Source organism: Homarus americanus, unplaced genomic scaffold (genome assembly GCF_018991925.1).
Source record: "Homarus americanus isolate GMGI-L3 unplaced genomic scaffold, GMGI_Hamer_2.0 scaffold19918, whole genome shotgun sequence".
Taxonomy (NCBI): Eukaryota; Metazoa; Arthropoda; class Malacostraca; order Decapoda; family Nephropidae; genus Homarus; species Homarus americanus.
The window spans coordinates 798329-825779 of record NW_024744038.1 but is presented as its reverse complement, the minus strand read 5'-3'; the positions used below and the strand labels follow the sequence as shown (position 1 = coordinate 825779).

General features: G+C 39.3%; 1 protein-coding gene across 1 annotated transcript; it reads left to right on the top strand.

The window, feature by feature from the left end:
• Window positions 1–1647: 1647 nt before the first annotated feature.
• Window positions 1648–27066, top strand: LOC121877621 (thioredoxin-dependent peroxide reductase, mitochondrial-like). The gene is made up of 5 exons (XM_042383425.1): window positions 1648–1833; window positions 14950–15143; window positions 15527–15662; window positions 19353–19587; window positions 26775–27066. Exons 1-5 carry the CDS (start codon window positions 1663–1665, stop codon window positions 26858–26860), a joined length of 822 nt encoding a protein of 273 aa, XP_042239359.1. The 5' UTR covers window positions 1648–1662; the 3' UTR covers window positions 26861–27066.
• Window positions 27067–27451: the final 385 nt, after the last annotated feature.

Genomic DNA, 27451 nt, shown 5'->3' with positions numbered 1-27451 from the left:
AGCAACACCTCCTCCTCCGCGCCAGCCTGGCGGCTCCCGCTCCCGCCGGCGACCTAGGCGTCCCTCAAGCCGCATGCCCTCACTCTGGGCACCCTCACCAGTCACCACCCAGCTCTCTCTACTCAACGCTTATTACTATGCTACCTACCCAGCAACAAGCTGCATTGTACATCCAATACAATATGTATACAGTGAGCACATTGTGAGTTTCCTTTCTCCATCCCTTCCTGAGTGTGAACCAATATCTCATAACCCCACAAATGGTGACCCCCGGAGATTTGCACTCACACAGGATGAAGGAGAAACTGATCACTCTCCCAGTCTTCAAGCAACATGGAAGACTGGCTTACCCACGCAGAAGCAGCTCTCATCGGCTCTACAGCTACTGTCTCTACACCGCAGGTTAGACACCCTAGAGCAGCTCTGCTACTCTAAGCAGACAGCCACTCCTCTTCCTGCCCCAAGCACCACGTCCTACCGACCGCAACACACCCGTCCTGCCTCAGACGCCGCCCCGGCCCAGCAGTACCCCCTGCCGCTCCTTCTGACACGGCCCCTGCTCCTGACGCAGACCCACACCACCCCTCTTTTCTCCCTCAGGTACCCTCTGCTACGGTCCTGCACCCACCCTGCTGCTATCGTGGACCCTGCTGCTGTCATGCACCCTGCTTCTGTCATGGACACACTTCCTGATGCAGCCCCTGCTCCTGACCTAGGCCCACACACCCCAGCAGGCGCATCTGAGGACTCTGTACCTGTGGCGAGGGAAGCACAACATTCATCGCCTCCACAACCCTCCTTCTCCCTCTTTTCTCCCACAGATCTCCTGTATCTAGACAGAGTTGCCCCCCCCACTAGCGGCTGGCTCATCCACGCCCTCGCCGTTATGTCCCACATGTGGCATGCACCGCCCGTTCTGCCTCACATGTGGCACACAACTCTGCCAACTTCCAGCCGCGGCCGGAGGGGAAGGGGAGTATTGTAGTGGATTCCTCCCCTACAAGCACCGAACCTTCTCAAATCCCCCAGCCTACGCCTCCAGCGCCGCCCACGGAGCGGAGATCAACTATCTACCCACGCCTACCCCAGCCTTATAAGGCCTGACACCGCTGTGACTACCCTCTTTCTACACAGTGCCACCAGCAAGCAACACCCCCTCCTCCGCACCAGCCTGGCGGCTCCCGCTCCCGCCAGCGACTTTGGCGTCCCTCAAGCCGCGTGTCCCTCCTCTGGGCACCCTCACCACCCAGCTCTCTCTACTCAATGCTTATTACCATGCTACCTACCCAGCAACAAGCTGCATTGTACATCCAATACAATATGTATACAGTGAGCACATTGTGAGTTTCCTTTCTCCATCCCATCCTGAGTGTGAACCAATATCTCATAACCCCACACCACCTCCTCTGAGCATCCTCACGAACCAACTCTCTCTAGTCCACGCTTGTAACCACGCTGCCACTCCCTAGCACCAAGCTGCATTGTACATCCAATACAATATATATACAGAGAGAGCATTGTGAGTTTCCTACAGTAGTAGTAGTATTAGTATTAATATATCTCCGCCCCCAGGCGCTGATGTGAGCCATTGACCTGTGCCCTGGTGGGCTAATCCCATAAAATATGTATTAGGTATATTTTGTAGACATGCGTAATTATTAGATGTGCGACAATTTTATAAAAGTACGATTTTCTGATGGCTGGGTACGATGCTTGAGGCTGGTGAGGAGCTCAGTTTATACTTTACAGCTGGCCGCCTCTGTTGGCTCAAGTGATCAGCTGACGGCAGACCTCACAACCATGGCCGGCATCCTCAGAAAATTCGCTTTAGCTGTATGTATTACTGATTGTTTGATCTATAGATTATAGTAATTTGAGTTACCAGGCACTTTGTTACTCGAAACAGATGACCTTATATGTTGTGTTTTGTATTGTAATACAGCTGAAGGAACTTAGATTTGTAGGTTAAGGTGCATGTTAATATCTTCATCCAAGTTGATAATTTTGCCATTATTTTGGTGGAGGGAATGTCCGAGAACAACAGTTGTTGTTCAATTGTTCGATTTCGTTCATTGGTTAAGATAAGTATTAGTTACACCAATGAAATCACAATCAAAAATAGGGTTTCCTAGTGTATTTTGGGTATTATCATTTCGGTCATCCAGCGAATTTTAGGTTAGGTTAGGTTAGGTTAGGTTGCATTTGAGAAGTAGTGCTGTGACTGATTTTTACTGGTTAGGTTAGGTTGAAATTATGTTTGGTTAATACAGTATTCTTCCATTGGCTGTCCGCAGGTTTCCAGTTTTCAATATTACAGACACAAAGACTAAAGAACCAAATATGCGACTTCATATCATTTCTGGTGCAAATCACTATTCACGGAGTATCTCGCAAAGGTATTTTTGCGTTTACACACAGCACATTCCTACCACTAATCTATTATCATATTCTAATAAGACTTCTAATTATAAGATAATTTTCATCTATTACATTACCGGCGGAAATGTATAATAACGGAGATAGCATATCCAAAATTTTCTCTATTTTCTTTCATTAATTTTCTGCCATTATCGCCTGCCTCATCTCCCACACTGCGTGTCTCCTTCATAAATCATCACGCGCATGCGTTCCCGTACACGTCACACGGCCAATCAAAAGCGTTTTTGTTTTTTTAACCAATTAAAATGATTTTGGGTTTAATTCGCGGAATATTTGGCCCAATCAAATTCGAGTTTCTCTCAAATTTTGAAATTCAAGTTCAGTTCCGACCATGGAAGTCTGCGATGGGTGTCACTTCAATTATATGGAACTGATAGCGAGTTTTTGGGAAAAAACGAAGAAACTATAGCATCTTTTCGATTGCATAGTGTTCTTCCAACCTCAGTAAAGTGTGCTAAGAGCAAGACTGAATGTAAATATCGCACAGACCAACATATGTGGCGCTTGTAAGAATCTCAGAATCCAGCGACGAACAAGAACCAGGCCAATAAGGTAAGAAATAGGTGATTCCATCAAATGGTGAAGAGTCACTTAGGTTAGGTTTGGTTTTTGTTTTTGTTTTTCTAGTGTTTTTTTTGGTGTATTTTGCCATGTTTTTTTTTTTTTTGAAAACGTCCAACAAAAAAAATTCGATAAAAAAACCCGGCTAATTTCCGCCAGAAATGAAGGTCATATTCAGTCTAAACACACACAAATACACTAGAAAAATATATTTTTGACTTTCTAACAGAGTGCGGTGTGACAGTGCAAATTTACCCTCACGAATTTCCAGGCGTAAATTTCTGTACCCTCCATGTTGCCAGTCACTTCTCTCTTCCTCCTTGTGACATGACAACCAATGACCTTAAAGTATTGTGTCATGTGACTTGGCTGGCCAATCATTTTGAATCAACCATTTTGAAGGCTCGCGATGGTGTGTGATAAGTGCCCTCTCCCTTATCTAGTTGTTATTCAAAGAGTTTATGAGAACAGTAGTGAAGTATTCCTAATATTACAAGATCATGGTGTCCTACCAACATCAAGAGGTAAATCTTTTCTTTCGGACATGAGTCCTTAGTGGTTGACCATATGTTTTTCCATTGTATTTTGGTGTTTTTTAAGCGAATCTGACCCTCATTTTTGTCGGAAATTGCTCGCGTTTGCCCCACCCTGACACCCCAACAATAATGGGCGAGAGCCTGAAAAATCGGGGTTTTCGGGTGGGGGAGAACACGAAAATGAGTCCTCTAACCTAACTTATAACTCAACCTGGCATATAAGTTGACCCCCCTTTTCAAGCAAAAAAAAATTGGTCATAGAGGTATACCTACCATATAAGTCGACTCCCCAACTCCAGCAGCTGTCAAGTGTTGTGAAGGACCAAGTCTACCATCAAAACACATACATAAACAGGTAAACAGTCAAACAAGCCACTCTATACATGATGCCACACACAACGTCATTAGTGACTGACCCAACAATCACAACAACACTGAATTTAGTTGACTTCCTGCTCATTCCACCACAGTCCACACACAGCCATCAATAACAAAAGGTGTTTAAAAAAAATAACTGAGAAAAACTTTATTTCATCCATAACAGAAATAGACCAATTATATTAAAGGTAAATATGAAGGTTGTCATACAAAATACTCTCACTTACGGTCATAATTTTAGAGGTCATCATTTTATACCCATCGTGTAAGTCGACCCCCTAACTTTGGACACTAAAAGTTTGGCTTCAAATATCGACTTATACACCGCCATAAACGGTAACTTAACAACTTAACGTAACATAACCTAATGTAATCTTACCTAACCCCGAGCTGGGGGCTCCACCCCTGGACCCCTGGTAGGCGTAGCTTAAACTAAACTAACCTAACCTATCCTAACTGGGGGGCTCCACCCCTGGACCCCCGGTAGGCCTAGCTTAAACTAACCTAACCTATCCTAACAAAATGTATCCTAACTGGGGCTCCGCCCCCCAGACCCCCCGGTAGCATGATCATCTTTCTCATAAAAATCGGCAATAAACTTAAAATAATCATAGGAATACGAATCACACCAACCTTCACCACAGCCATTGTCAGACTGGTGATTGAAATTCAAATCCCTACCTAGGCTGCTCCTTTTGAAAAAATTCAAATGTGATTGGTCGGAAAAAAAAAATCGTGTGATGAGATCGATACATCATTGGTCATGACTGGATGACGTCAGTCAACTTTGCGCATGCGTGATGTAAACACACTCATAATTAACTTGGTTTCACGCAGATAAAGAAAAGTACATAAAATCAATTAAATTCAATTGTGTTGCTATTTTCCATTTCCGAATGGTAAATATGGGGTTCAAAATACTGTACTCAGAATAGGGAGATCTAAATGTTTCAGTAGTTTATAACTTTGGTGTGCGTTATGTCCTAAAGTAAAATAAAACCCGTCAAGACTGTGTCCTACATCTGAAAAATTTTTACTTTTTAAGAAAAGACAATTTTTTTTGTGTGTAACCATAAGTGTACCAGATCGCCCAGCTGTATCCTCCACCACAGTAGCAGGGAAGCTCCAAAAGATGGTTAGGTTAGGTTAGGGTTTTTTTTGTGTGTTTTACGGTGTGTTTTACTTTACCTGACCACCATTTTGGTGGAAATTAGCAGTTTCTGTTGCAAATTAAAATGTAAATTTTTTCTAAAGTTGTTAATTTGTACCAGAAATGAAGGTCAGATTTGTGTAAAACTCACCATAATACACACACACACAAAACCCTCTTATTTTTGTATCAAAACCTGAGGACAGCCAATGGACGAATATTTACCTTATGTTTTTCCAATGGTTTTTGATGTGTTTTGAATGAATCTAACCATCATTTCTATTGCAAATTACTACTTTTTGTGATTTTCCCACACCCAAAACCCCTGGTTCCCACTGGGGTCTCCCATTATTTTTGGATAAGGGAGGGGGGTAGCTCAAAAAGTATTGATTTACGGTAGAAATGAAGGTAAATCATTCAAAACACATCAAAAGCCATCGGAAAAACATAATTTGGTAATTATTTACGACCTCACAGCCACTGATTTTTCATAGAAAACAAATTTAATAATGCAGCAATTTATAGTGGACACTGTCAGAGTGATGGAAAATGTTAAAAAGTGGTTATTTCTAAATTAAACCTAACCTAACCTTAGTTGATAAAAACACTCGACAGAAGCATTGTTAGAAGACCTCACCAACCTAACTGGCATATTGAACAGAAAGAACTTGCTATTAAATGGTGTAATTTGACAGTTTTTGTGAACATGAGAGCAGTCGCCCAATCCATGTGTCTCATAAACATAACAGGGGCGGCTGACGTTGATCGGAGATGATTGGCTATGTACCACCATATCAAGCTGAGAAACACAAAGTGCACGACTAATCACCTAATTATCTACCAAACAAAGCAATTTCCATATAAATGATTATTATATCTGAACTCGCTGATGAAAATACAGTAAAAATATAAACATCAAAACTAATAATGCGTTGGCTGTGAAGTCCTTCATATTAGCCCAAAGTTTCAACTTCCAAATACTGTAGGTGGATGACCGAAATTATAATTTTGTGTTGTTTCAAACGAATTTGACCTTCATTTCCATCACGAATGACCCTTATTATTCAGAAAGTACCTGGTACTTATTTTGATATCTGCTACCAGTCAAGTTTACATTCTTGGAGTGTCATGGTGTAATTTCAAATTTTTTGTGAACGTGGGAGTGTATTAGCCCCTGTCTCATGGCAATAACATTTATATAAATTTGGGTTAATACATTCAGTTTATTTAATCCAATCACCCCACTGTAATTTTCCATAAGCTGTGAGGTGCCATGTGCTGTTCATGTGAGGGGAAATTCCTCTCCCAGTAAGCCGACCTTGAGAATGTAGGGTTAGCCCAACCTCTCCTTCAGAGCTCCAATCCTCACAAGGACCAGTCCTCACTTGAAGCTCACCAGAATCAGACGGGTGACCTAACTCAGCCAAGCTGAGCCCCCGTCCTTAACTAACACTCACAGCTTACAGTGTTAATTATGGTGCATCTACTAATAGACTGTGACCAATATAGTTTTACCAATAAATGGAGAAAAGACCATTTTGGGTTTGTAACTTAACCCCTCAACTTATTTATATATGAGCCAAGTTAAGGGAATTCTACCCAAAGCTTATATATAAAGATGTCAGCGAAAAGATAGAACCATTAACTGAACCAGTGAAGCAGTGTAACTAACTGTGCAAGGAACTAATGTCGCTGTAACCCAAGTAACAGTGAAATTTTCTAAGTGTCATTCTCCAAGGCAACAGACTATATACTGTATACAGTATATTCTCATGAGCAATGTTATATGTCTAGTGACACATTTAAATGTCATCCCAGATCGACATACAAAAATTTGTTCTCAATAACATTTAAGTGAGTTAACATAATTCACTGTAGTGTGGCAACACCTCTTGACAACAGGCCGATGACTGAAGTCCCCATCTCAAGTGGACGTGACCTAGTACATTCGTTTTAGCCTGCTATGTGGGCACCCATCACTATAAAGACTCCGTCTAGACCAGGCCCATGAGCAGAACAATGCCTGCATCAAAGGTGATGGTGGTGCAGTCGATTTGACTGGAAACCCTAGTGCACTTCGACAGTGGATGGTTGCAGGTCCAGAAGTATCACGGATCATTGCTGAATTTGAATCATCGCAGAAAGCTGAGCAAACCGAGGCTAACTTCCACCACCATGAGCAAACCAACACGACGCAGGACAAGTTTCTTCAGGATGTGAAAGCACTTACACTTGTCATGGAAGAACTGGGAAACCCATTTGAAGAAGAAAGTGCTGACCTAATGGTTCTTCATACAAAGGAAATCTTGTGTCCAGAATCCGTGATGAGTGTGCAAAATGTTGTCAAGCTTGGACGAGAACAATTCCATTCTTATGTAAGAGAACGCCTTGAAGACAAGTCTAAGCCTATTGGTGAGACTATTAAGATCAACAAGCTAACACTATTCAGTTCTATGAAATCCAAGTCTCCAACTAGGAGTAAGCAGCAACTAGCCTTCACAAAAGACGACTGTGGACTCTCCTCCAGGCTCTATATAGCCTGTCAAACGAGAGGGTGATTTGGACGAATTCTTCAAGCATGAAAACCAGGCCTATCCACCAGCACTCTCCAGTAATGGGAAACTCCGCTTCAGCAAGAAGGCCAACTTACTCACACCCCTTGAACAGCTTGCTGACAAGATCACCGACGCTCCACATGTCACCTCAATTATACTCGATGGATCTGCCGTTGTGGAAATGTTGAAGCCAGGAGGCAGTAGGACATTTCAAGAATACAGCACAGCTGTATTCATTCCCTATATTGAATCACAGCTCGAATATCGATCTCGACTTGACCTGGTATGGGATTGCTACCTAAAATCTGGGAGCCTAAAAGCAACAGTAAGATGTAACCGTGGCAAGGGCATTCGAAGACGTGTCACTGCCTCTGGTCCTCTACCTTGCAACTGGCAAAACTTTCTCTGCAATAGTGACAACAAAGAGGAACTCTTCAGTTTCCTGTCAGAACAGGTTATGCAGTTGGTTGTCAAAGAAAGTAAACAGCTGGTTGTCACATACAAGAAACAGGTACTCACTGTTTCACCCCGGAAGGACACTACCAACTTGGCACCATGCAACCACGAAGAGGCCGACACTAGGATGATGGTTCATGCAGCCCATGCCTTGGAATGTGGTTATTGGCGAATACTCATTCGTACTGTCGATAGAGATGTTGTCATCCTTTCAGTTGCTCTAGCGAATGAACGGAGTGAGGTACTAGATGAAATATGGCTTACTTTTGGCACAGGAAAGAATCGACGTTACATAGCAGCACATCAGATTGCAAAGGCCCTGGGACCTGAGAAGTCGAGAGCTCTTCCAGTGTTTCACGCAATAACGGGCTGCGACACGGCATCTGCCTTTGCAGGTCATAAAAAGAAGGCAGCCTAGGCCACATGGAATGCATTTCTGGAAGTGACAACCTCCTTCCTCAGTCTGGCTTCCACCCCAAGTGAGCAAGCCTGTCGACACTGGAGAGATTCATCTTGCTGCTCTATGACCGTACGAGCACATGCTGTGACGTGAACGTGCTGAGAAAGAAACTGTTTTCAAGAAAATCAAGATCACTGGAGCATCTCCCACCAACACGAGCAGCTCTGGAGCAGCACATAAAGAGAGCTGCTTATCGGGCTGGACATATCTGGGGACAGGCCGCAATAGCGTTTGTCAGTCTGCCATCACCATGTGACTGGGGTTGGATGAAGTCGGGTGATGAGCTGGAACCACTCTGGACCACACTCTCTGAAGTGTCAAAGTCATGCCATGAGCTCATCTCTTGCGGTTGCAGAAAACACTGCGGTGGCAAGTGTAGGTGCAAAAAAGCTGCGCTTAAATGCACTGGACTTTGTGCATGTGAAGGTGGCTGTTAAGGCCAGAGATTCGGCCTCAATAGCCTAATGTTCAGAAAAATTTTTAAGTTTTGGGAGTTTGGAAAATTTGTATGTTAATTTTCCAGTGTAATGCTTTTACTTGTTTTTTTTTCATTGTAATAAACTTCGAAAACTATCACAAATGAGTTTCGTAGCCCGGATTATGTATATTGATGCATTGGAATGAAATATGCAACCGTAAAAACAGAAATACATAGTTTAGCGTATGTGTATCCTGAACGGTGGCCATCTTGAAATTCAATATGGCGCGCACAGAGGTTGAGTTTCTAGTGGTTCCATACCTGTGCCAAAGTTAATGCTTTCATCATAAAATGCACAATTGTTTGGCTATGCCGCTGTACTATTGGGCACGTTAAGGAAGAAACAATTATTTCATCTGGGGTCGAAATTGCTTCACAAAAGCAGAAATATTGCTTCTTGTCTCCCTATTCAGATAAAGAATCATCTGTCATGGTTGACAAATTTGGACAATCTAATCGGTTCATCTCCCTGGGTTCCCCCTCAAACAGACTTGGTCGTTTGTACGGACACATTCGAGATAGGATGAGCATACTATTCCTCACAAGGAGAATTCCATCAAGGGAAATGGAGCAACTTCCTTTGGGACAAACACATAAATGTAAAAGAATTAGCAGTAGTCCTGTTCTTTTTGTTGGCAAACCAAAATTTCAAAAACATGACGATTCTGTTTGCCATGGACAACAGAATGGCAGTGTTTTGTCTCAATCATCAAGGCTCAACCAGATCTTGGCCTCTACTAAAACTAAAAAAATTCAAAGTTTGTGTCACACAAACACTTTACTCAAGGCAACTCACATACCGGGAGTATAGAACAATTGGGCAGATGCATGCTCCCGTCTCAGGCCAGTATCGACGGAAACAGAATGGTCCCTAAAGATATCGAAGTTCAAGAGTTGTGAGGAGGTTTGGGACTCCACAAATATCTCTTTGCCTCACAAAACAATCACGAGATGCCAACTTAAGCATCTCTGGAACAATCGAATCTTTTAGGAACTGCTCTACTCATAGATTGGAACCGTTGGAATTTAATCTATCTCTTCCCACCTGTGAAAATGTTGCCCAAAGTGGTTTACAAACTCAGATCCTTCCAAGGACAGGTCCTCTTAATTACACCATATAGGATCCTACGACCTTGGTGACTAGATCTGTTGGACTGATGCCCGCATCCACTACAATTGCAACAAGGATGTCTATACCAGTAACTGCACCCTCAGTTCGAAATATCCTTGGCACTTCACGCTTGGAGTTTCTCAAAAGATGTTTAAATAGATTGTTGGGTAATTTCGATATAGTTAACCAAGTAATAGCAGGTCATAGACCCCAAACTTCTATGCAATATGAGAACGCTTGGAAACTTTTCCAACAATTTATCAGGTTAACGACTCCAATCACATTGTCGGAAACTTTGGTGTTAGAATTTTTAGATTTTCTGTTCAGAGTTAAAGGCCTTCATGGATCTACAATTGCATCTTATTAATCAGCATTGGTTGACCCTCTGGCATGGGGTTTTAATATTACTTTGAACTCAAGAATTTATCAAATGCTCAGATAGTCCTTTTTCATTCAGAGACCCCCTCGGCCCAAGAGAATCTCACCTTGGTCTCTAGATAAAGTTACTAACTTTTTAATGGGGCCTAATTACAATATAAATTTGAACAAGGACAGATTGCTCCAGAAGGCAGCCTTCCTTCTAGCAAGAGCAACAGGTATGAGAATCAGTGAGTTGATTTCAATTTCCAATAATCCATCATTATTGGTATCTTCTGAGGAAGATGTCACCCTCTTTTCTACGGAGATCCTAAGAAAAAATTAAAGGGAGGATTTTCAGGCTCAACCTATCAGGATAAAACGGCTGATGGATGAGACAAGGGTTCCTCATATATTGTGCCCAGTTAGGAATCTTCAAGAATGGTTAACCAGATTCCCTAATCGAGGCCCCTATGTATTCTCATCACAGGATGGTAAGAAATTGTCTCCTAGTCAAATGACAAAATATTTATCTCAGTGAGTAAAGCAGACCCTGGCAAGAAAATTTTGGCACATGACACCAGGAAATATGCAGGGTCTGTGGCCTTTCTGCGGCATATGAGCCTCAGTCAGATCAAAGAAGTGGGCTTTTGGAAATCTTCAAAAACCTTTCAAAACAGCTATCTTCATCTATCTCTGGAAGATGCTTCACATGTGGTGGTGCTGGGGTCCCTTCCCCCACCTAGTTACTCTCCACAACCAGAACCTTCTTCTTCCTCATCAGAGTAAAGTGAGTATCCTAATTGGGATATGTAAATTGACATTTTACCTTCCGTGGGTTCGAATCCTGGCGGGTTGAGGTGTTGATTGTATGTAGAAGTCCGCGTGCTATTGGGCTAATGAAATATATATATGTATATATATATATATATATATATATATATATATATATATATATATATATATATATATATATATATATATATATATATATATATATATATATATATATATATATATATATATATATATATATATATATATATATATATATATATATATATATATATATATATATATATATATACAGTGATTTTACGAACACCTCGGTTAACGTAATTTCGATTAACGAACTGCCTTCCATAAGGATCTTCAATTCGGTTAACGAAAAAAAATCGCTTAACGAACTTCTTACGAACCGACCTCAACATGTTTTCGCTTGCACTGACCGGGCAACCAGCTTTAGTATCAGTCCGCCAATACATTAATCGGTTCTAGGGCTTAAATTCCTTACTATTTTTGTAAATATCAAGAAGTTTATACTATTCAATAATTTTAAAAGTTTAATATTCAATTTTTTAGTCATTTTAACAATTATTGAACGAAATTGAAGGTAAAGTGACTAGTTTAATGCGCGGCATCCAGCCTCTTAACACAGCAAACAGGCGTCAGTCTCTCTCTGTTTTCACTGGAGGTAACATCTTGCTTGAGACTCTCTTCAACTAAATGCTTTTTTTCTGTGTTTCCAAGCAAATTATTGGTCATTTTGAAATATATTTTATATATTGACAATATATAATGCAGTGCAGCATTGATTTAAAGAAAATAATCTTGAATTAAACCAGAGAGCTAAAATTTTATGGGTGAAATGGCACCATGGGGTGACTTCTCTTCCACCCCAATGCCTTCTCTTCTTCCTTCTCCTCCACCCCATTCTAAATCCCATCATCATCATCATCATCCAGGAGCCTTCTACATACACACCTCAAAGTAAGTGAACTTTTCTACCATTTTGTTGAATTTAGGAAATTTTCGGTGAGCTGGAACCAATTACCCAAAAACCCATTGAAACAATGGTTTCGTTATAACGAACGACCTTCTGGAACGGTTGAGTTATAACTGAGCCACTTATATACATATATATATATATATATATATATATATATATATATATATATACATATACATATATATATATATATATACATATACACCTACACGATACACGACGGTGTTAGGGACCCATAAAAAAAAAATTTTTTTTTTAATAAAAAATCTACAATGAAATACAGTACAGTAAAAGTAATGAATAATGATGAATGGATACAGTACAGTGAAAGTAATAAATAATAAGGAATGGATACAGTGTGACTGAGCACTTAACCTTTAATGTAGTCAGCTGAATGCACATGGGGCCCCCATAATTTTCTAATTATACATGGAGACTACATTAACTGGAAACGTTTCGGTATAGAAAATGCGTGTGTCATTTAAAAAAATAAAATAATTTTTTTTTTTTTTTTATCTATATCTGAGGCGGTCGTAAGTCCCGACGGTCGTAAGTCCACGTAGTCGTAAGTCGGGGTCTAGGTGTAATATATATATATATATATATATATATATATATATATATATATATATATATATATATATATATATATATATATATATATATATATATATATATATATATATATATATACACTGTATACTGTATATAATCTGGACCTAAGCTAGCGGAGCCATATACACAATGTCACCTCCGTCTCCACCTCCTACTCGGGTGATTAAAGCTAGATGTTGCATTCTGGATTGAAGTAAAAGCCTTTTTTTTTCTTCTAAATACCAGTTTTTGTGATATAGTCCAGAATGCGTCGTCAACATCCCACCCATCTCCAATCCTCGAAAGTTGACATTTATTTAATGCTCGCTCTAGGGCAAGAGATGACGGTAGCAATGCGGGTGATGGAGGGTGCGGGAGGGGGTTTTGAGAATTGCAATTAAATGCCAGGTAGCGACGTGTCCTCCTAATATTACTTATTAAGTAATTATTAGATGTTTTAATTGCCTGTATGTTGGCCTGGTGAGTTATTGCTAGGCATTAACATACCTAGGTATAAAGCTAGACGTTGCATTCTGGACTGTATCACAAAAACTTTTTTTTATACAACACTAGAAAAAAACGGCTTTTTGTACATTCTATATGAACAATTGTGTGTGCATGTAACAAGAGTAAAAATTATTAAATAAAATTACATTTATCTACCCAAAATTAAAAGTAGAAAAATAACAATAACAGGGCTTGACCTGGTAGGGGGATGTAGCTACAGGGACAGTCTAACTTGGCGACATGCCAAGTCCACACATACGTTCACTTCACACACATGGACAACCATGTTCTTATTTTTCTTATTTTATAGCAACATACTGTTTTCATGTATATTTTTCTAATCCACTTTGCAATTATGTACAGTAAGCGGGGTATGCTTTGCGAATAAGCAGGGTTGTGAATAGCCAAGTACAGTAAACCCTTGCCATTCATGGGGATTAGGTTCCAAGGAATGGCGTGAATTGGCAAAACCGCGAATAACAACTTATACTACCTTAGTGCACTACTGTATGCCTATACAGTACTGTGTATGGAAAATCCAAGTCACCAGTACTGCTTACCTTTTTATGTGGAAGTTTGGGGCCCGATGAAGTGTACGTTTCACTCCACTATTATCACTAGCACTGACACTAGGCAGTCTTTTAGGGGCTGTTTCACAGAGACACTAAAGTTTCCAGTACAAACGAGAGATGCTGAGTCGCAGACAATGGTTGAAACCAAACAAAAGGAGAGGGGATGCTGCAGGTGTGTGGGGATGGCTGCGCTGTGGGAGAGGCTTGTAAGCTAGTCAACATCTGCTTACCGTGAATAATCAAAATTGCGAATCGCAAACCTGTGAATAGCAATGATTTACTGTTTTCCTCAACTGTACAATATCTTGTAAATTTTGTGGATCAGTGAATAAAAATGCTAAATTATACATATAATTTTAGTTGCATCAGCCAGCTTGATTAATACTATCTGAAGTCATAACTGAGTGCCAGAACACTTACTGACCCTCCAGCACTGATACAGCTTATGACCAGTGCTCTTTACATAGACTGATAGATATACTTACGTACTCAGTAAAATTGTCATACAAGTTTTTAATTATTTGACCAAGTATATAGACAATGTAGGTATGTACACTCGACAAAGAAAAGTATCCTTCAGGAGGGGTCTGATGAATTTGGAACTGAACTATTGTGTTGTCTCACTAGGGTTGGTAGGCATGATTGTGAGATATTTCTACCTATTATGGTAGGCCTAATTTAGTTATTTAATTTGAAATAAAAATTTGTTCATTGCAATGTGATTGGTGAATAACAGTATGCTTCATGGGCCTTTATCAAAAACCTTCGTCTGTGGTGTAATTTTGTTTTGCACAAGAATTGTGAAGATAATTTTTTTTTACTGAGAGTACATGAACAGTTGTGCATGCATGTAGACAATGGAGGTACTGTATACCTTAACAGTGTTGCTGTACAAACACTGGTAAACAGTAAGGCACTTCTGTCAAGGGTGGCAAACAAAACCATCAGATTTTTATTTTATTTTTTTCATTAATTGCCCTCTTTCACTCTTGTTTTTATTTTACAGGCTACACGCAGCACTCTATCCAGAGTAAATGTACAGCGCAATTTGTCTACCACCCTGCGTTCTTTAGCTGTTGCTGTCACCCAGCCGGCCCCCACCTTCAAGGGTCAAGCTGTTGCCGGAGGACAGTTTAAGGAGATCTCCCTTGAAGATTACAAGGGCAAATATCTTGTGCTCTTCTTCTATCCTTTGGACTTGTAAGTCATTGGTTCATGAGTTGTGTTTATGAGAATGTAGGAGTGTACTGATATCTTATCTCTTGTGACATATTAGACAGACTTCTCATATAATATTTTTAGAACATTTTACAGTACTGTACAATGATGGTGTATAAAATTTGTCTTATAGGCATAGTAAGTTCAATTTTTCAATTGGCACAATTTGTATTAATATTTTTTTAAACTCAGACAAAACATAATTCAAGCTTTCATGTGGGTTACATTGTAATCAGGTAGTCAGTGAAATTACTCAGGTTTTAATTATTGTCATAAATACCAATTAATTAGAATCAATGAGATGGCATACTTTCTTGTACAGGTATTGTGTTTACTTCATGGTTAACAAGGTAATATTTTTCCAGCACATTTGTCTGCCCAACTGAATTAATTGCGTTCAGCGAGAATGTTGCAGATTTTAATGCTCTCAACTGTGAAGTATTGGGTGTATCCACTGACTCTCATTTTTCTCACTTGGCCTGGGATAACATGCCTAGAAAGGTAAGTTTTTGATAGATGTTATGCATTAGGGTGTCTTTTGCCTCTGGCCTTTCTTCTTACTTCTTATGCAGTGTATCTTTATACTGTACATTGCAGGTTGTCCTTGAATATGCTGAGGGTTGCATTATTAGAAAAGGATAGTACTGTAATGTACTGTACATTATCAGTAAAAAAAATGGGAGGTTGATGATTTTTTTGGAGTGTTTTTTCTTTTTATATTGTCAAAGATATAATATAAGTACAGTAAACATCTATATAATGGACTAATTAGGGGAAAGGCCGGTCCATTATAGCCAAACGTCTGTTAAAGCTTAAAGTCTTTATAGTACAGTAATATCTCCGTTAGCCGGAATCCCTCTAACCCGGAAATCTCTGAGAGCCGGAATTGAAATTTGCTCGGAAAATCATTCCCAAAGCTGGAATTTTCCAAAATTTCCGGCTTTTGGAACTAATTTTCATTGGAGTTAAAGTTGTTGTTTTTTTTTGGGGGGGGGGGGGACCTGACCTGACCTGGTGGAGGTAGGGTGTGGGATTAGTGGTCTCATATTACTGACCTGATGGAATGTCAGGTCACCCTTTCTTGGGTGGGGGATTAGTGGGTCTCATGACCTGAAGATGTCTTGAATAAACACGAAACCTAAAGTATTTTTAGGGAGATTGTGGTAAGTATAAATATAAATAAGCAAAGTTGTACCCCTTTAACATTACATTACATAACATTTTAAAATATGGAGTGAGAAAGCAGAAAGGTGTGGGTGATTAGAGAGATGAAGTGGTAACATGCGCCAGTGTTGCCAAGCGATAAGCTCCTCAACAGCTGATCTTTTTATTCGCCTCCATGCAGTCACACGACAAGACCCTTCTGGATGCTTGTTGTCTTAATTCCCGTGTGTGTGTGTGTGTGTGTGTGTGCGTGCGTGCGTGCGTGCGTGCGTGCGTGTGGGCGCGCGCACCACCACCACCAACACCCACCACCACCACCAACACCCACCACCACCACCAACACTCACCACCACCACCACCAACACTCACCACCACCACCACCAACACTCACCACCACCACCACCAACACTCACCACCACCACCAACACTCACCACCACCACCAACACTCACCACCACCACCAACACTCACCACCATCCACCAACACTCACCACCATCCATCAACACTCACACATCACCAACCTCACCACCACTCACCACCATCACCAACACTCACCACCATCCATCAACACTTACCGCCATCACCAACACTCACCACCATCCATCAACACTCACCGCCATCACCAACACTCACCACCATCACCAACACTCACCACCAACACTCACTACTATTGCCAACACTCACCACCATCCACCACCACTCACCACCATCACCAACACTCACCACCATCTCCAACACTCACCACCATCTCCAACACTCACCACCATCTCCAACACTCACCATCACCCACCTACTACTACTTTGCTGTCACTCGGAATCAAGTATGACGATCATCCAGCGATGATAAAGCAAAATGAGTTATTAGGGATATCACCTTCATTGGTAAGCTCCAAGGTGACTCGAGATGCCAATACGGTACCGGCAGGGTCATCCACAGATGTTGCACACGTGGAGGGCTACATCTAGCGCGAGAGGGACGGCAACAGTGTCTTTCCAGCATTGGCATACCGGTATGTCTGCCTCGGTATGCAGTCGGGCTAACTCAAAGGTATTGACACCTTCATCCAGTACTGGATGTCCACCCAGCTGGCTAAATTGGCACTGGCACGAGTAAGGAAGGCAGCCATGAAAATGGGAAAGAGAGTTGGTGCCAGTACATATCCTTGTTTTACCCCCGTTACTCAGACTGGGTGCCAGTGTACAGAACACTGCCATTCATGCCATCCTGAATTTGCCTCACAATGGTAATGAATTTTGGTGGGCAGCCAAAATAAACTTATCATACTGAAGGACACCATGGATTCTCTAAAGTTCTAAACCATATAAATTTCAAGAGTGGTGCAAATAATGATGAAGGAGAAGCACCTTGAAAATTTAGAAAGGGGTGAAAAGGGCCAAAAATGAAGCAGGCAGAGGAGAGAGTTTGGGGGCTAGAATTGACCTACGTGTTGTCTGTAATTAGTGACAGGAATATCAAAGCATTCGACCAATATTTAAGGCCCCTTGTATCTCAACCAGATGCTCCCCTTAAAGTTGTTAGGGTCGGTGTATTGATAAAACGCAAGCTACGTAACCCCACACTCGTACACTCATTTCAGTGAAAGTGGTTCACCGAGACATGCTCACCACTTTTCTTACGACATAACTTCTAATTTTACCTCCATCCCATAGCTACTACGCTTCCTTTTAGCCACACCACCACCTTGCTTCAGTTTGGAACGGATGGCTACAAAAATAGTCCACCAATGTCACCAAAGACACAATAAAGTTGATAATTATAGTTCTTGGAGTACTTCAAAATAATGCCTGTGGACACTGGTGACTGGTACTAGCATGCATGGCGTGTGTGAGAAGAATGACCTTTAAGAGAAAGGAAAGCGGGCAGGAATTTCAGTTGCTCAAATGCTGTGCTCCCAAAGATTGACGGATTTCAGCCTTTGATTACTCTTGACTGTGGGGACTTTTTACGTGTAGGTCCACATTTATTTGACCACTTACATGCAAAACCACTTATAATGAAGACACTTATAATGAGGATCTCCTGTACCAGTAAATGTGAGGAATAAGTAAAAATAATACCAAGAAATAAGTTAAAAAAAAATAATGTATTGCCAAACCAGTAAATAAAAGCCATGTGAAAGTTTAATACAGTCACCATTTGCATATACTCCCTGCTTCACTATAGCAATGGAGACAAGTAAGGACGCTACCTCCGCCCATTCCCTAGCAACGCTCCCTCTCCCCCACACACGGCGCCATCCTCCCGCTCCCCCACTGAGCCAGCTAACTCTTGTGCAAAGGAATGTATATTCCCTTTGTGTTTTGCTTTTGGACAATTATTTCTTTTACTTTTTTTCACAACATGTGTGTAGGATGGTGTGTGCATGTAACTGAGTAAAAATAAATGGAGAAAGTTATGTATATCTACCCAAAATATGAGTTGATAAACAAACATAACACCACGGCTTGGCTCAGTAGCCTGGTGGTTACAGTGGCGAGTCTAACCTGGCTACTATGCCGCCAGCAATGTTAACAGATGCAAATGTGAAAAGAAAGTTTTCTGTAAATCTTCATTTGTATCAGGTATTTTTAAATTTAAAAATAAATGTTACAGGTATGGTATTAATAGATTGTAATGCTTGTAAGAGTTCAGAAATGGTTACTGCTTAACTAACTCTGAAGAGTTGGGTGTCAGTCATACGGATGTTGATCTTCTCGGGTTATCATCATTAGAACAGTAGTTATAAATTGAGCTTTTATATTTACAATAATTATTTTTTAATTGATTAAAAGTAATGTTTTTAAGTATGCAATAACATATTTTTAATTCTGGAGTTGGATTAAATAGAATTTAGCCTGCTGCGGACAGCAACCAGGGGATTCATTAATTTATGGGAGACCACAGCTTCACAGATACGATGCAGGCTGAATTTTTTCAGCCAATTTTCAGACAAAAAAGTGTTTTACATGTCTGAAAAATATGGAAAGTCATGTGTTTTCTTTTAAAGTGTATTTTAATTTTTCCAGCAAGGTGGATTAGGAGGTCTCAAGTATCCCCTTCTCTCCGATTTTAACAAAAATATCTCTCGTGACTATGGAGTTCTACTTGAGGATGCAGGTATTGCACTTCGTGGGCTGTTTCTTATTGACCCTGAAGGTGTGCTTCGTCACATGAGTGTTAATGATTTACCTGTTGGCCGTTCAGTTGAAGAAACACTAAGGTTACTCAAAGCATTCCAGTTTGTTGCTGAACATGGAGAAGGTGAGGTTGATATTTAATCTTCTCTATTTCAAATTAACAAACTTTTTTTAAGTCTTGAAATCCATTGCAGTATTTTATTATGCAAATCTTGTATTTTTTAATTTTGCAAGCCCTGTCTTTCCATGCTGCAGGGTGAGCAGTCATCTTATGTTTTTTACTAGTCATTAAACATTGTTTTCCTTTCAAAATGCAAGGTAACTTGATTCAAGTTAAAAGTAATACTGTTTAATTGGATGTCTTTTACTAATGGTACCCAGTGATATCTCCATTAGCCAGAACAATTGGTGTGGAGCTCTTTCAGGTATGAGAGATTTCTGGGTAACGAGACCACCCTCTCAAACTCTGGAGTTTTTCCGAGTACTGTACTGTATTGGGAAAAGTTTCTGAGAGTCTGAGCTACATACAGTAGAACCTCAATAAATCGGACTAATTGGGGCAGAACCCAGTCCCAAAAATGCAAAGGTCCTAAAAAGGCAAATATAGGGGGTGGTGGCAATAACACTGCTTATCTGAAGTGTTTAAAGAAAATCAGTTGTTAGGTTATTACTGCACTTCAACAACTAAGTTCTTTAAGTGTATAACAAAGTTATTAAAAGACTATTACATCAACAATAAGAAAATACAAAACAGAACTCTCTGGGTTGAAAATCAGACATATAAGTCTGGTTGTCAACAACTGTTTTCACTAAGATGATTGTAATTACTGTAGAGTGTTATATATAAGTAACTGCAGAATTTGCCTTTTGAGAAAACTGTATACAGGTTGACAATCCTTTATCCGAAATTCCCAAAACCGAAAAGCTCTAAAAACTGTAAGTTTTTTTATTTTGTGGGAGCAATTTTTTTTTTTTTTTTTTTTTTAAAACAGGGATTAGCCCACCCAGGCATAGATCACTGACCCACATCAGGGCCTGGGGGGGCGAAAATGTAATAGTAATACTAATTATAATAACAATAATTATTCATAGTACTGTATATAAAAATTTTAATAAAACATACACCCAAATAAAATAATAATGATAACAATAATAATAATAAAATTAATAATAATAATAACAATAATACTGTATTAATAAAATAATAATAATAAAGAAATACAAGAATGAAAAAAGATAAAAAGTGAGAAACACGACCTAGACCTATGAATAATTATTATTATTATTATTATTATTATTATTATTATTATTATTATTATTATTATTATTATTATTATTATTATTATTATTATTATTACTACTATATTTTCTCCCCCCAGGCCCCAATGTGGGTTAGTGACTTGTGCCCGGGTGGGCTGATACATATTAAAAAAAAAAAAAAACTAACTAACCATTCTGAAAACCGAAAAATTCCGAAATGCCTCTGGTCCCAAGGATTTCGGATAAGGAATTGTCAACCTGTACTGTATAGTACTATTAAGAAAAAATAAGAACAAATAAGTGGAGGAGTATATTGTAGGTGGAAGATGAGTGTTGATCTGGGAGCATAGGGGAGAGGGCGGGTGGGTGGCTCCCTCCCCCAAGATCCCTTTAACACGTCTTTATGCAATTTCACCATAATTCTCATATAATTTAGGATTATTTGGTGCCAGGTTGATAAACTATTATCCTAAAAGAATCAACTTTCCTGAAAAAAGAATCCCACACTCAACACCATGAATCATTTGTTTACAAAGGGCAAACAGCTGATAGGCTTAGCTGCTTACCACTATGTGTCATCAACACTTTGTAAATTACTGTAGTACAGTACAGTAGTGTATTTATCATCACTTAATAAATACTTTCGTAGTGTGTTTATCATCACTTAAGAAGTACAGTAATATCTCGTTAGCCGGAATCCCTCAAACCCGGAACTCTCCAATAGCTGGAATTGAAATTTGCTCGGAATTTTTCCGGAAAATTCTCTGAATTCTGGGTTTGGGAACAAATTCTGAGGTTGAAATACAGGAGCATTTTCTGCCAATTAAAAAAAAAAGGGAAAGCTGTCCAAATTTGTATTTCTGGGTCTAGGGGCAAATGTCGATAATGAAATAATGCACAATTACTGTACTGGAAATTCTGAGAAAATTGTAAGATCACTCTAAACCTTTCTGCTTAGATCCTGGGGACAAGGGTTCCTGGCATTATGAAAGACTGCATCATGTTTAGCCACATCCTCACATGGTTGGTGTGTGGGTGGTAAGACCAACCTCTTGGATAATACTGTATTTTTCTGCTCTGGGTCTATTTATAATTAAGGTACTGTGTAAATTTAAATATTGCTTTAAATGTACATACAATACTAAAAAAGTAAAATTATACAATAATAAATTAATAATTCTGAGCCGAGCTAACAAGGCAAAGGGTGTGGTTACGGAGTCAGGTGGTGAGGTGATATGCCAAGACACTACACAGCACTACTAAACCATTGTCTTAAAACATTTTACTTTATAATTTCTGTTTTAAAATTAATTGATACATGATGGCTCGATTTGGCAACGTTTGCACTTGGACAACTGATAAGTGAATAAGCCAGGGCATATGGAGACACATTATACACTATTGATGTCGTGAAGCAACCGCATAAATTATCACAACCTGTACTCAAATGTACTACAGTAAGTTAATTACTAAAAATTTTGTCTAGTGCAAACTCTGAGATGTTTATACTCAAATTAATTGTGATCTTGCAAGAGTTCCAGCAATGCAAGTTATATTCTGCTAAGTCAAGTCAGCGATATTTTATAAGGAAAAAACTTACTCCCTGTCTTTTATAATCCTTGAGACCCTGACAACTACGTACACGTTAATCTCCCTTCCAGGCTGTCAACACCCATCCCCCCATCTAGCAGGGGAGGCAGATGGTGGTGGGTGATAACAATTAATGGGGTGAAGGTTGTTTTAGGCTTAAAGTTTTACTCTTATAAAATGTCACAGACTTGACCTTGCAAAATATAACTTGCATTGCTGGAATCCTTGCAAGATAGCAATTAAAATGAGTATAAACATCTTATAGTTTGCGCAAGAGATAAAAATTTTAGTCCGGGAGCTTAGTATATATGAGTGAAAAGTGAGTACGGTACAATACAATAATATGTTGCTCAAAATTATTTTTTTTTTCATAGGGAAAAATCTGTATAACTAGCCCCAGTGGTCAGAATATTAAGGTATTGAATGTTAGAGTATTTTGAATAAATTCTTTGTTTAGTTCTGGTCAAAGAGACTTGGGGATAGAGACTGATAATTTGAGCTTATTAATACCAGTACGCTTCATATACAGGAAAATACATATTTTACCTTATTATTCGGCTTATCATTTAAGGGGAGCATCTTGCTAAAAATTGGAAAATTACGAAAATATTCAGAAAAATTCCTGAGGAAAGCTGTTGCGTATGGCTATATGCCGACATATTTTTATTGCATATACAGTAATTTGTAATATTTATCTAGCTATGCATGATTGGTCTTCCCCCCCCCCCCTCTTCATTTAGAAGGCCCTTCTGTTTACTTAAGAAAAGCTGTTGTAAAGTATTTATAATAATATTTTGGTGTAAAATACTAACAATCACTTAGTAAAAATCTGACAGTTAACCACAGGAGGCCATCATCACGAAGTCAATGACCCATCAAACATGCCAGAGTGAAGTACGATCGTGAGTTGCTCTCGTGCCACCTTTATCGGTCCATATCTCAGAATGAGTTTTTCTAACCTTCAAATCCTTAAGGCTCTGTCATTTATGGGCCAATTCTAATATAACAAAAACTGAGTAGAAGAATAGCATATTAGGTATGGATGAACCTATAGATTTTCTTTATATTTGGTTTGGTTTATTATTTGTTGATTTATCTTTATAAATATTTGGAGGAAAAAATGGTAAGTTAGGAAAAAAATTCATGCACCCAAAACTAAAGAGATAATCAGGAATTTCTATATGTCACGTTCAAAGGGAGTAAATTACGTATACTCTACCTGAATTTCAACGTGATTTAGCGAGAAGTTATGGAGAAGTAGGATTTTGAAAACTGATAAAAATATAAGGGAAAAATCGATATTAGGGATTAGGCAGAACCGATTCAGGTATATAGTAGCAATGTATCTGGTCTCCTTAATTGCTAACAGGAAATCGATATTGATTGATCAATTATTAACGAATTTCGTGCTTCAGCCGAACGCTCCCCTTAAATAAATCATATTGGAAACGTCTAGTAGATAATTTATTCAGTATCATTATGGTATCAAGTTCATCTCTTTAACACAAATAGAAGTTTATAATGACTGCTGTGAGTAAAGGAGGGAGAGGGGGAAGGGTCCATAGGAGAGCAAATGTGACTGCACCACACTCCCCCCCCCCCCCCTCACTGATTGTTACCACTGTACTGACTCACTCATGATACAATATTGTTTATTTGTTTTTCATTAATTAGTAAAGATATGTTACTGTAATAATCTGTGCTTATTAATACATGTACCCTTCATATATTATACAGTACAGTACTACAGTGGGGTATGCTATAATGAACGGATCCTACTACGAATATTCCTATAACGAACGGTTTTACCTATAAAATTGAGAATGCTATAACGAACGAAACTCCTACAACAAACATAATTTAAAAAATTTTTTTTTTTACTAATTTATTGTTTTTTTATTACAAATATTAATGATATTCTTTATTTCAGGGGTTTAGATGCATATTTATGCACTTTTTTACAATTTTTACAATTTTATATTATATTTTTCAGTGTTAAGTGGTTGTATTTGGGGGCCTGGAACGGATTAATCCTATAACGAACGAATGCTATAACGAACAAGGTTCTAGAACCAATTAGATTCGTTATAGCATACCCCACTGTATGTATATACCTCATAGGTGGAAAATGATGTTATTCAAGACATATTCAGGTCACAAGACCCACATATCCCCACCCAACAATGGGTGACCTGACATTGCATCAGGTCAGGTTGGTAACGTGACCCAATAATCTCCCACCCAACCTCCATCACAAGTGTTAAGACGTGATTACAGTTATGTATCACAGTCAGCTGAGTGAAGTGTCAGCCTACTCTAGGCTAAAGATCACAGGATCTGCTGGCGAGTATAATATATATACAAGTGATATCCCCATTAGCTGGAACAATTGGTGCATAGCACTTACGAGAATGAAAGATTTCCGGGTAACGAGACAACTCTCTCAAAGCCGGAAAAATATCCCCTCATCCCCGTGATTTTCCGGGTAACGTAAATTTTTTCTCAGAAGTTCCAGAAATTGCCCATTACATCATCTCTCGAACCCGGAAATAAATCCCTCATCCCTGTAATTTTTGGGGTAACGGAAAAATTCTCTCTGAATTTCCAGTAAATGCTCCTGATTTTCATCTCTCAAACCCGGAAAAAACTCCCCCATCCCCGGAATTTCTGGGTATCGGGAAAATTTTCTCAGAATTTTCCAGAAAATGTGCCCCTTGGAAAATCGTTCGTAAAGCCGGAAAATTACGGCTTTGGGAACGATTTTTCGAGAAAATTTCAATTCCGGCTATCGGAGAGTTCAGGGTTTGATGGATGCCGGCTAACAGAGATATTACTACAGTATAGTAGTACAGTAGTAAACGTTATTATGTTTACAGTATGAACAGTATTGTACTTGTACAGTGGTGTTTGTGTAAATAACTATAGCTCCTAGGAGCTGCATCATTTACTCTTGGAAAATACCACACTCTTTGTTGTAACACAGCTCTAGTTATGCCCGTACCATATAGTGTAGATATTTTTTTTTTTTTTAAATATTTTTATTTAACCAAACTTTTAGATAAAGTATTCAGGATTATTTTGATAAAAAATGGTGAGCTGGATGATGGGTGTGTGTGTGTGAGTTGATTTATATGGTGAGGCAGGAGCGCAGGTTGAAACCACATATCTTGGCTCTTCCTTTACCTGATCCAGTGGTGCAAGTGTTGCAACGACTGGGGAGAGGGAGAGATGCAATGGACTGCCGATAGCTCAGCTTGTTGGGTTTCGCCTTTGTAGCCTGTCCATCATGCATTGCCTTCGTCCCCTGGTGTAGTCATTGGGTTCCCATGTTGGTCACCTCTTCTGCCTATACTGCCATTGGGGTCTTGTTGGAGCTCTTTAAGCATGTCTGCCTGATCCAGGCTCCACCACAGATGTAATGATATCCCCGTTAGCCGGAACAATTGGTGCAGAGCACTTCCAGGGATGAGAGATTTCCGGGTAATGAGATGACTTTCTCATTCCTGGAAAAATTCCTTATCCCCCGAACCTTATTCGGTAACTGGAAAAAGTTTCCGAGTGTCTAAACTAGACATCTTGCACAGATGCACACTAGCCCACTTCCCCAGAATGTTTCTGGGTGCTGGAGATATTTTCCTCAAGTCTAAATTACTGGAATCCGTAAATACAGTTCTAATTAAGTTAGAAACTTCATTTCTTTAGTATAATAATCCAGAATAGTTTGGTTAAATAAATATATTTAAAAATAAAAAATCTAATGGATATGGGCGTGAATGAAGCTGTGAGTTATAGCAAAGACTGGTATTTTTCACTCACATGGAGATGTGGGGGATTAGTGGGTCTCTTGTAATTGATCTGACCTGACAGTGTCAGGTGGAGGTAGGGTGGGGGATTAGTGGTTTCATATTACTGACCTGGTGGAATGTCAGGTCACCCTTTCTTGGGTGGAGGATTAGTGGGCGTCATGACCTGAAGATGTCTTGAATAAACACGAAACCTGAAGTATTTTTAGAGAGATTGTGATAAGTATAAGAATAAATGAGCAAAGCTGTATCCCTCCAACATTACGTTAAATAACATTTTAGAATATCGAGTGAGAAAGTTGTGGGTGATTAGAGAGATGGAGTGGAATTGAGTGTTGCCAAGTGCTCCTCAACACCTGATATTTAACTCACTACCATTCAGTCACACACACACTGATGTGTCATACACTAAGACCCTCACTCCTCATGTTTGCTGTCTCCATTCTCTTGTTGGGGGTGTGTGAATGGTGTTGGAATGTATGGGGAGGGGCGGGTGGAGAGAGAAAGAGATCCTACAGAGGCCATTGGCCTTTTTCCCTCGGCATAACCACCTATAGTGGGTGGCCATTAGGTAAATAAGGTAAATTTACAGTATTTTAGGAAACTACTTGGAATGATGTGATGTGCATAGATCCTTCAGTGTTATTTTGTGTTTCAGTTTGTCCAGCTAATTGGCAGCCTGAATCACCAACCATCAAGCCTGACCCAAGTGGATCACTTGAATACTTTGATAAGGTCAATTAAACAGTCACAAGATACCAAAAATATCAACTAAATAACCTCATCAAGATGCTGTATGTTACTAAGTTAATAAAACCTTTTTATTTTGGTATAACCAAGCTGTTGTTGGTTCATAGTCAAATACTTGTGTAGGGATGATTCATAATACAGGTTGACAACCCTGTATCCGAAAACCGAAAAGCTCTAAAAACCGATTTTTTTTTTTTTTTTTTTTTAAACCAGGGATTAGCCCACTCGGGCATAAATCACTGACTCACATCGGGGCCTGGTGGGCGAAAATGTAATAGTAATAATAATTATAATAATAATTATTCAGAGAAAATAAAATTTTTAATTAAAATACTGTACACCAAAATAAAATAATAATAATAATAATAATAATAATACTGTACTAAAATAATAATAATAGTAAAGAAATACAAGAATGAAAAAAAAAGATCAAAAGTGAGAAATGCGACCTAGATCTATGAATTATTATTATTATTATTATTATTATTATTATTATTATTATTATTATTATTATTATTATTATTATTATTATTATTTCCCCCAGGCCTCGATGTGGGTCAGTGATCTATGCTCGGGTGGGCTTAT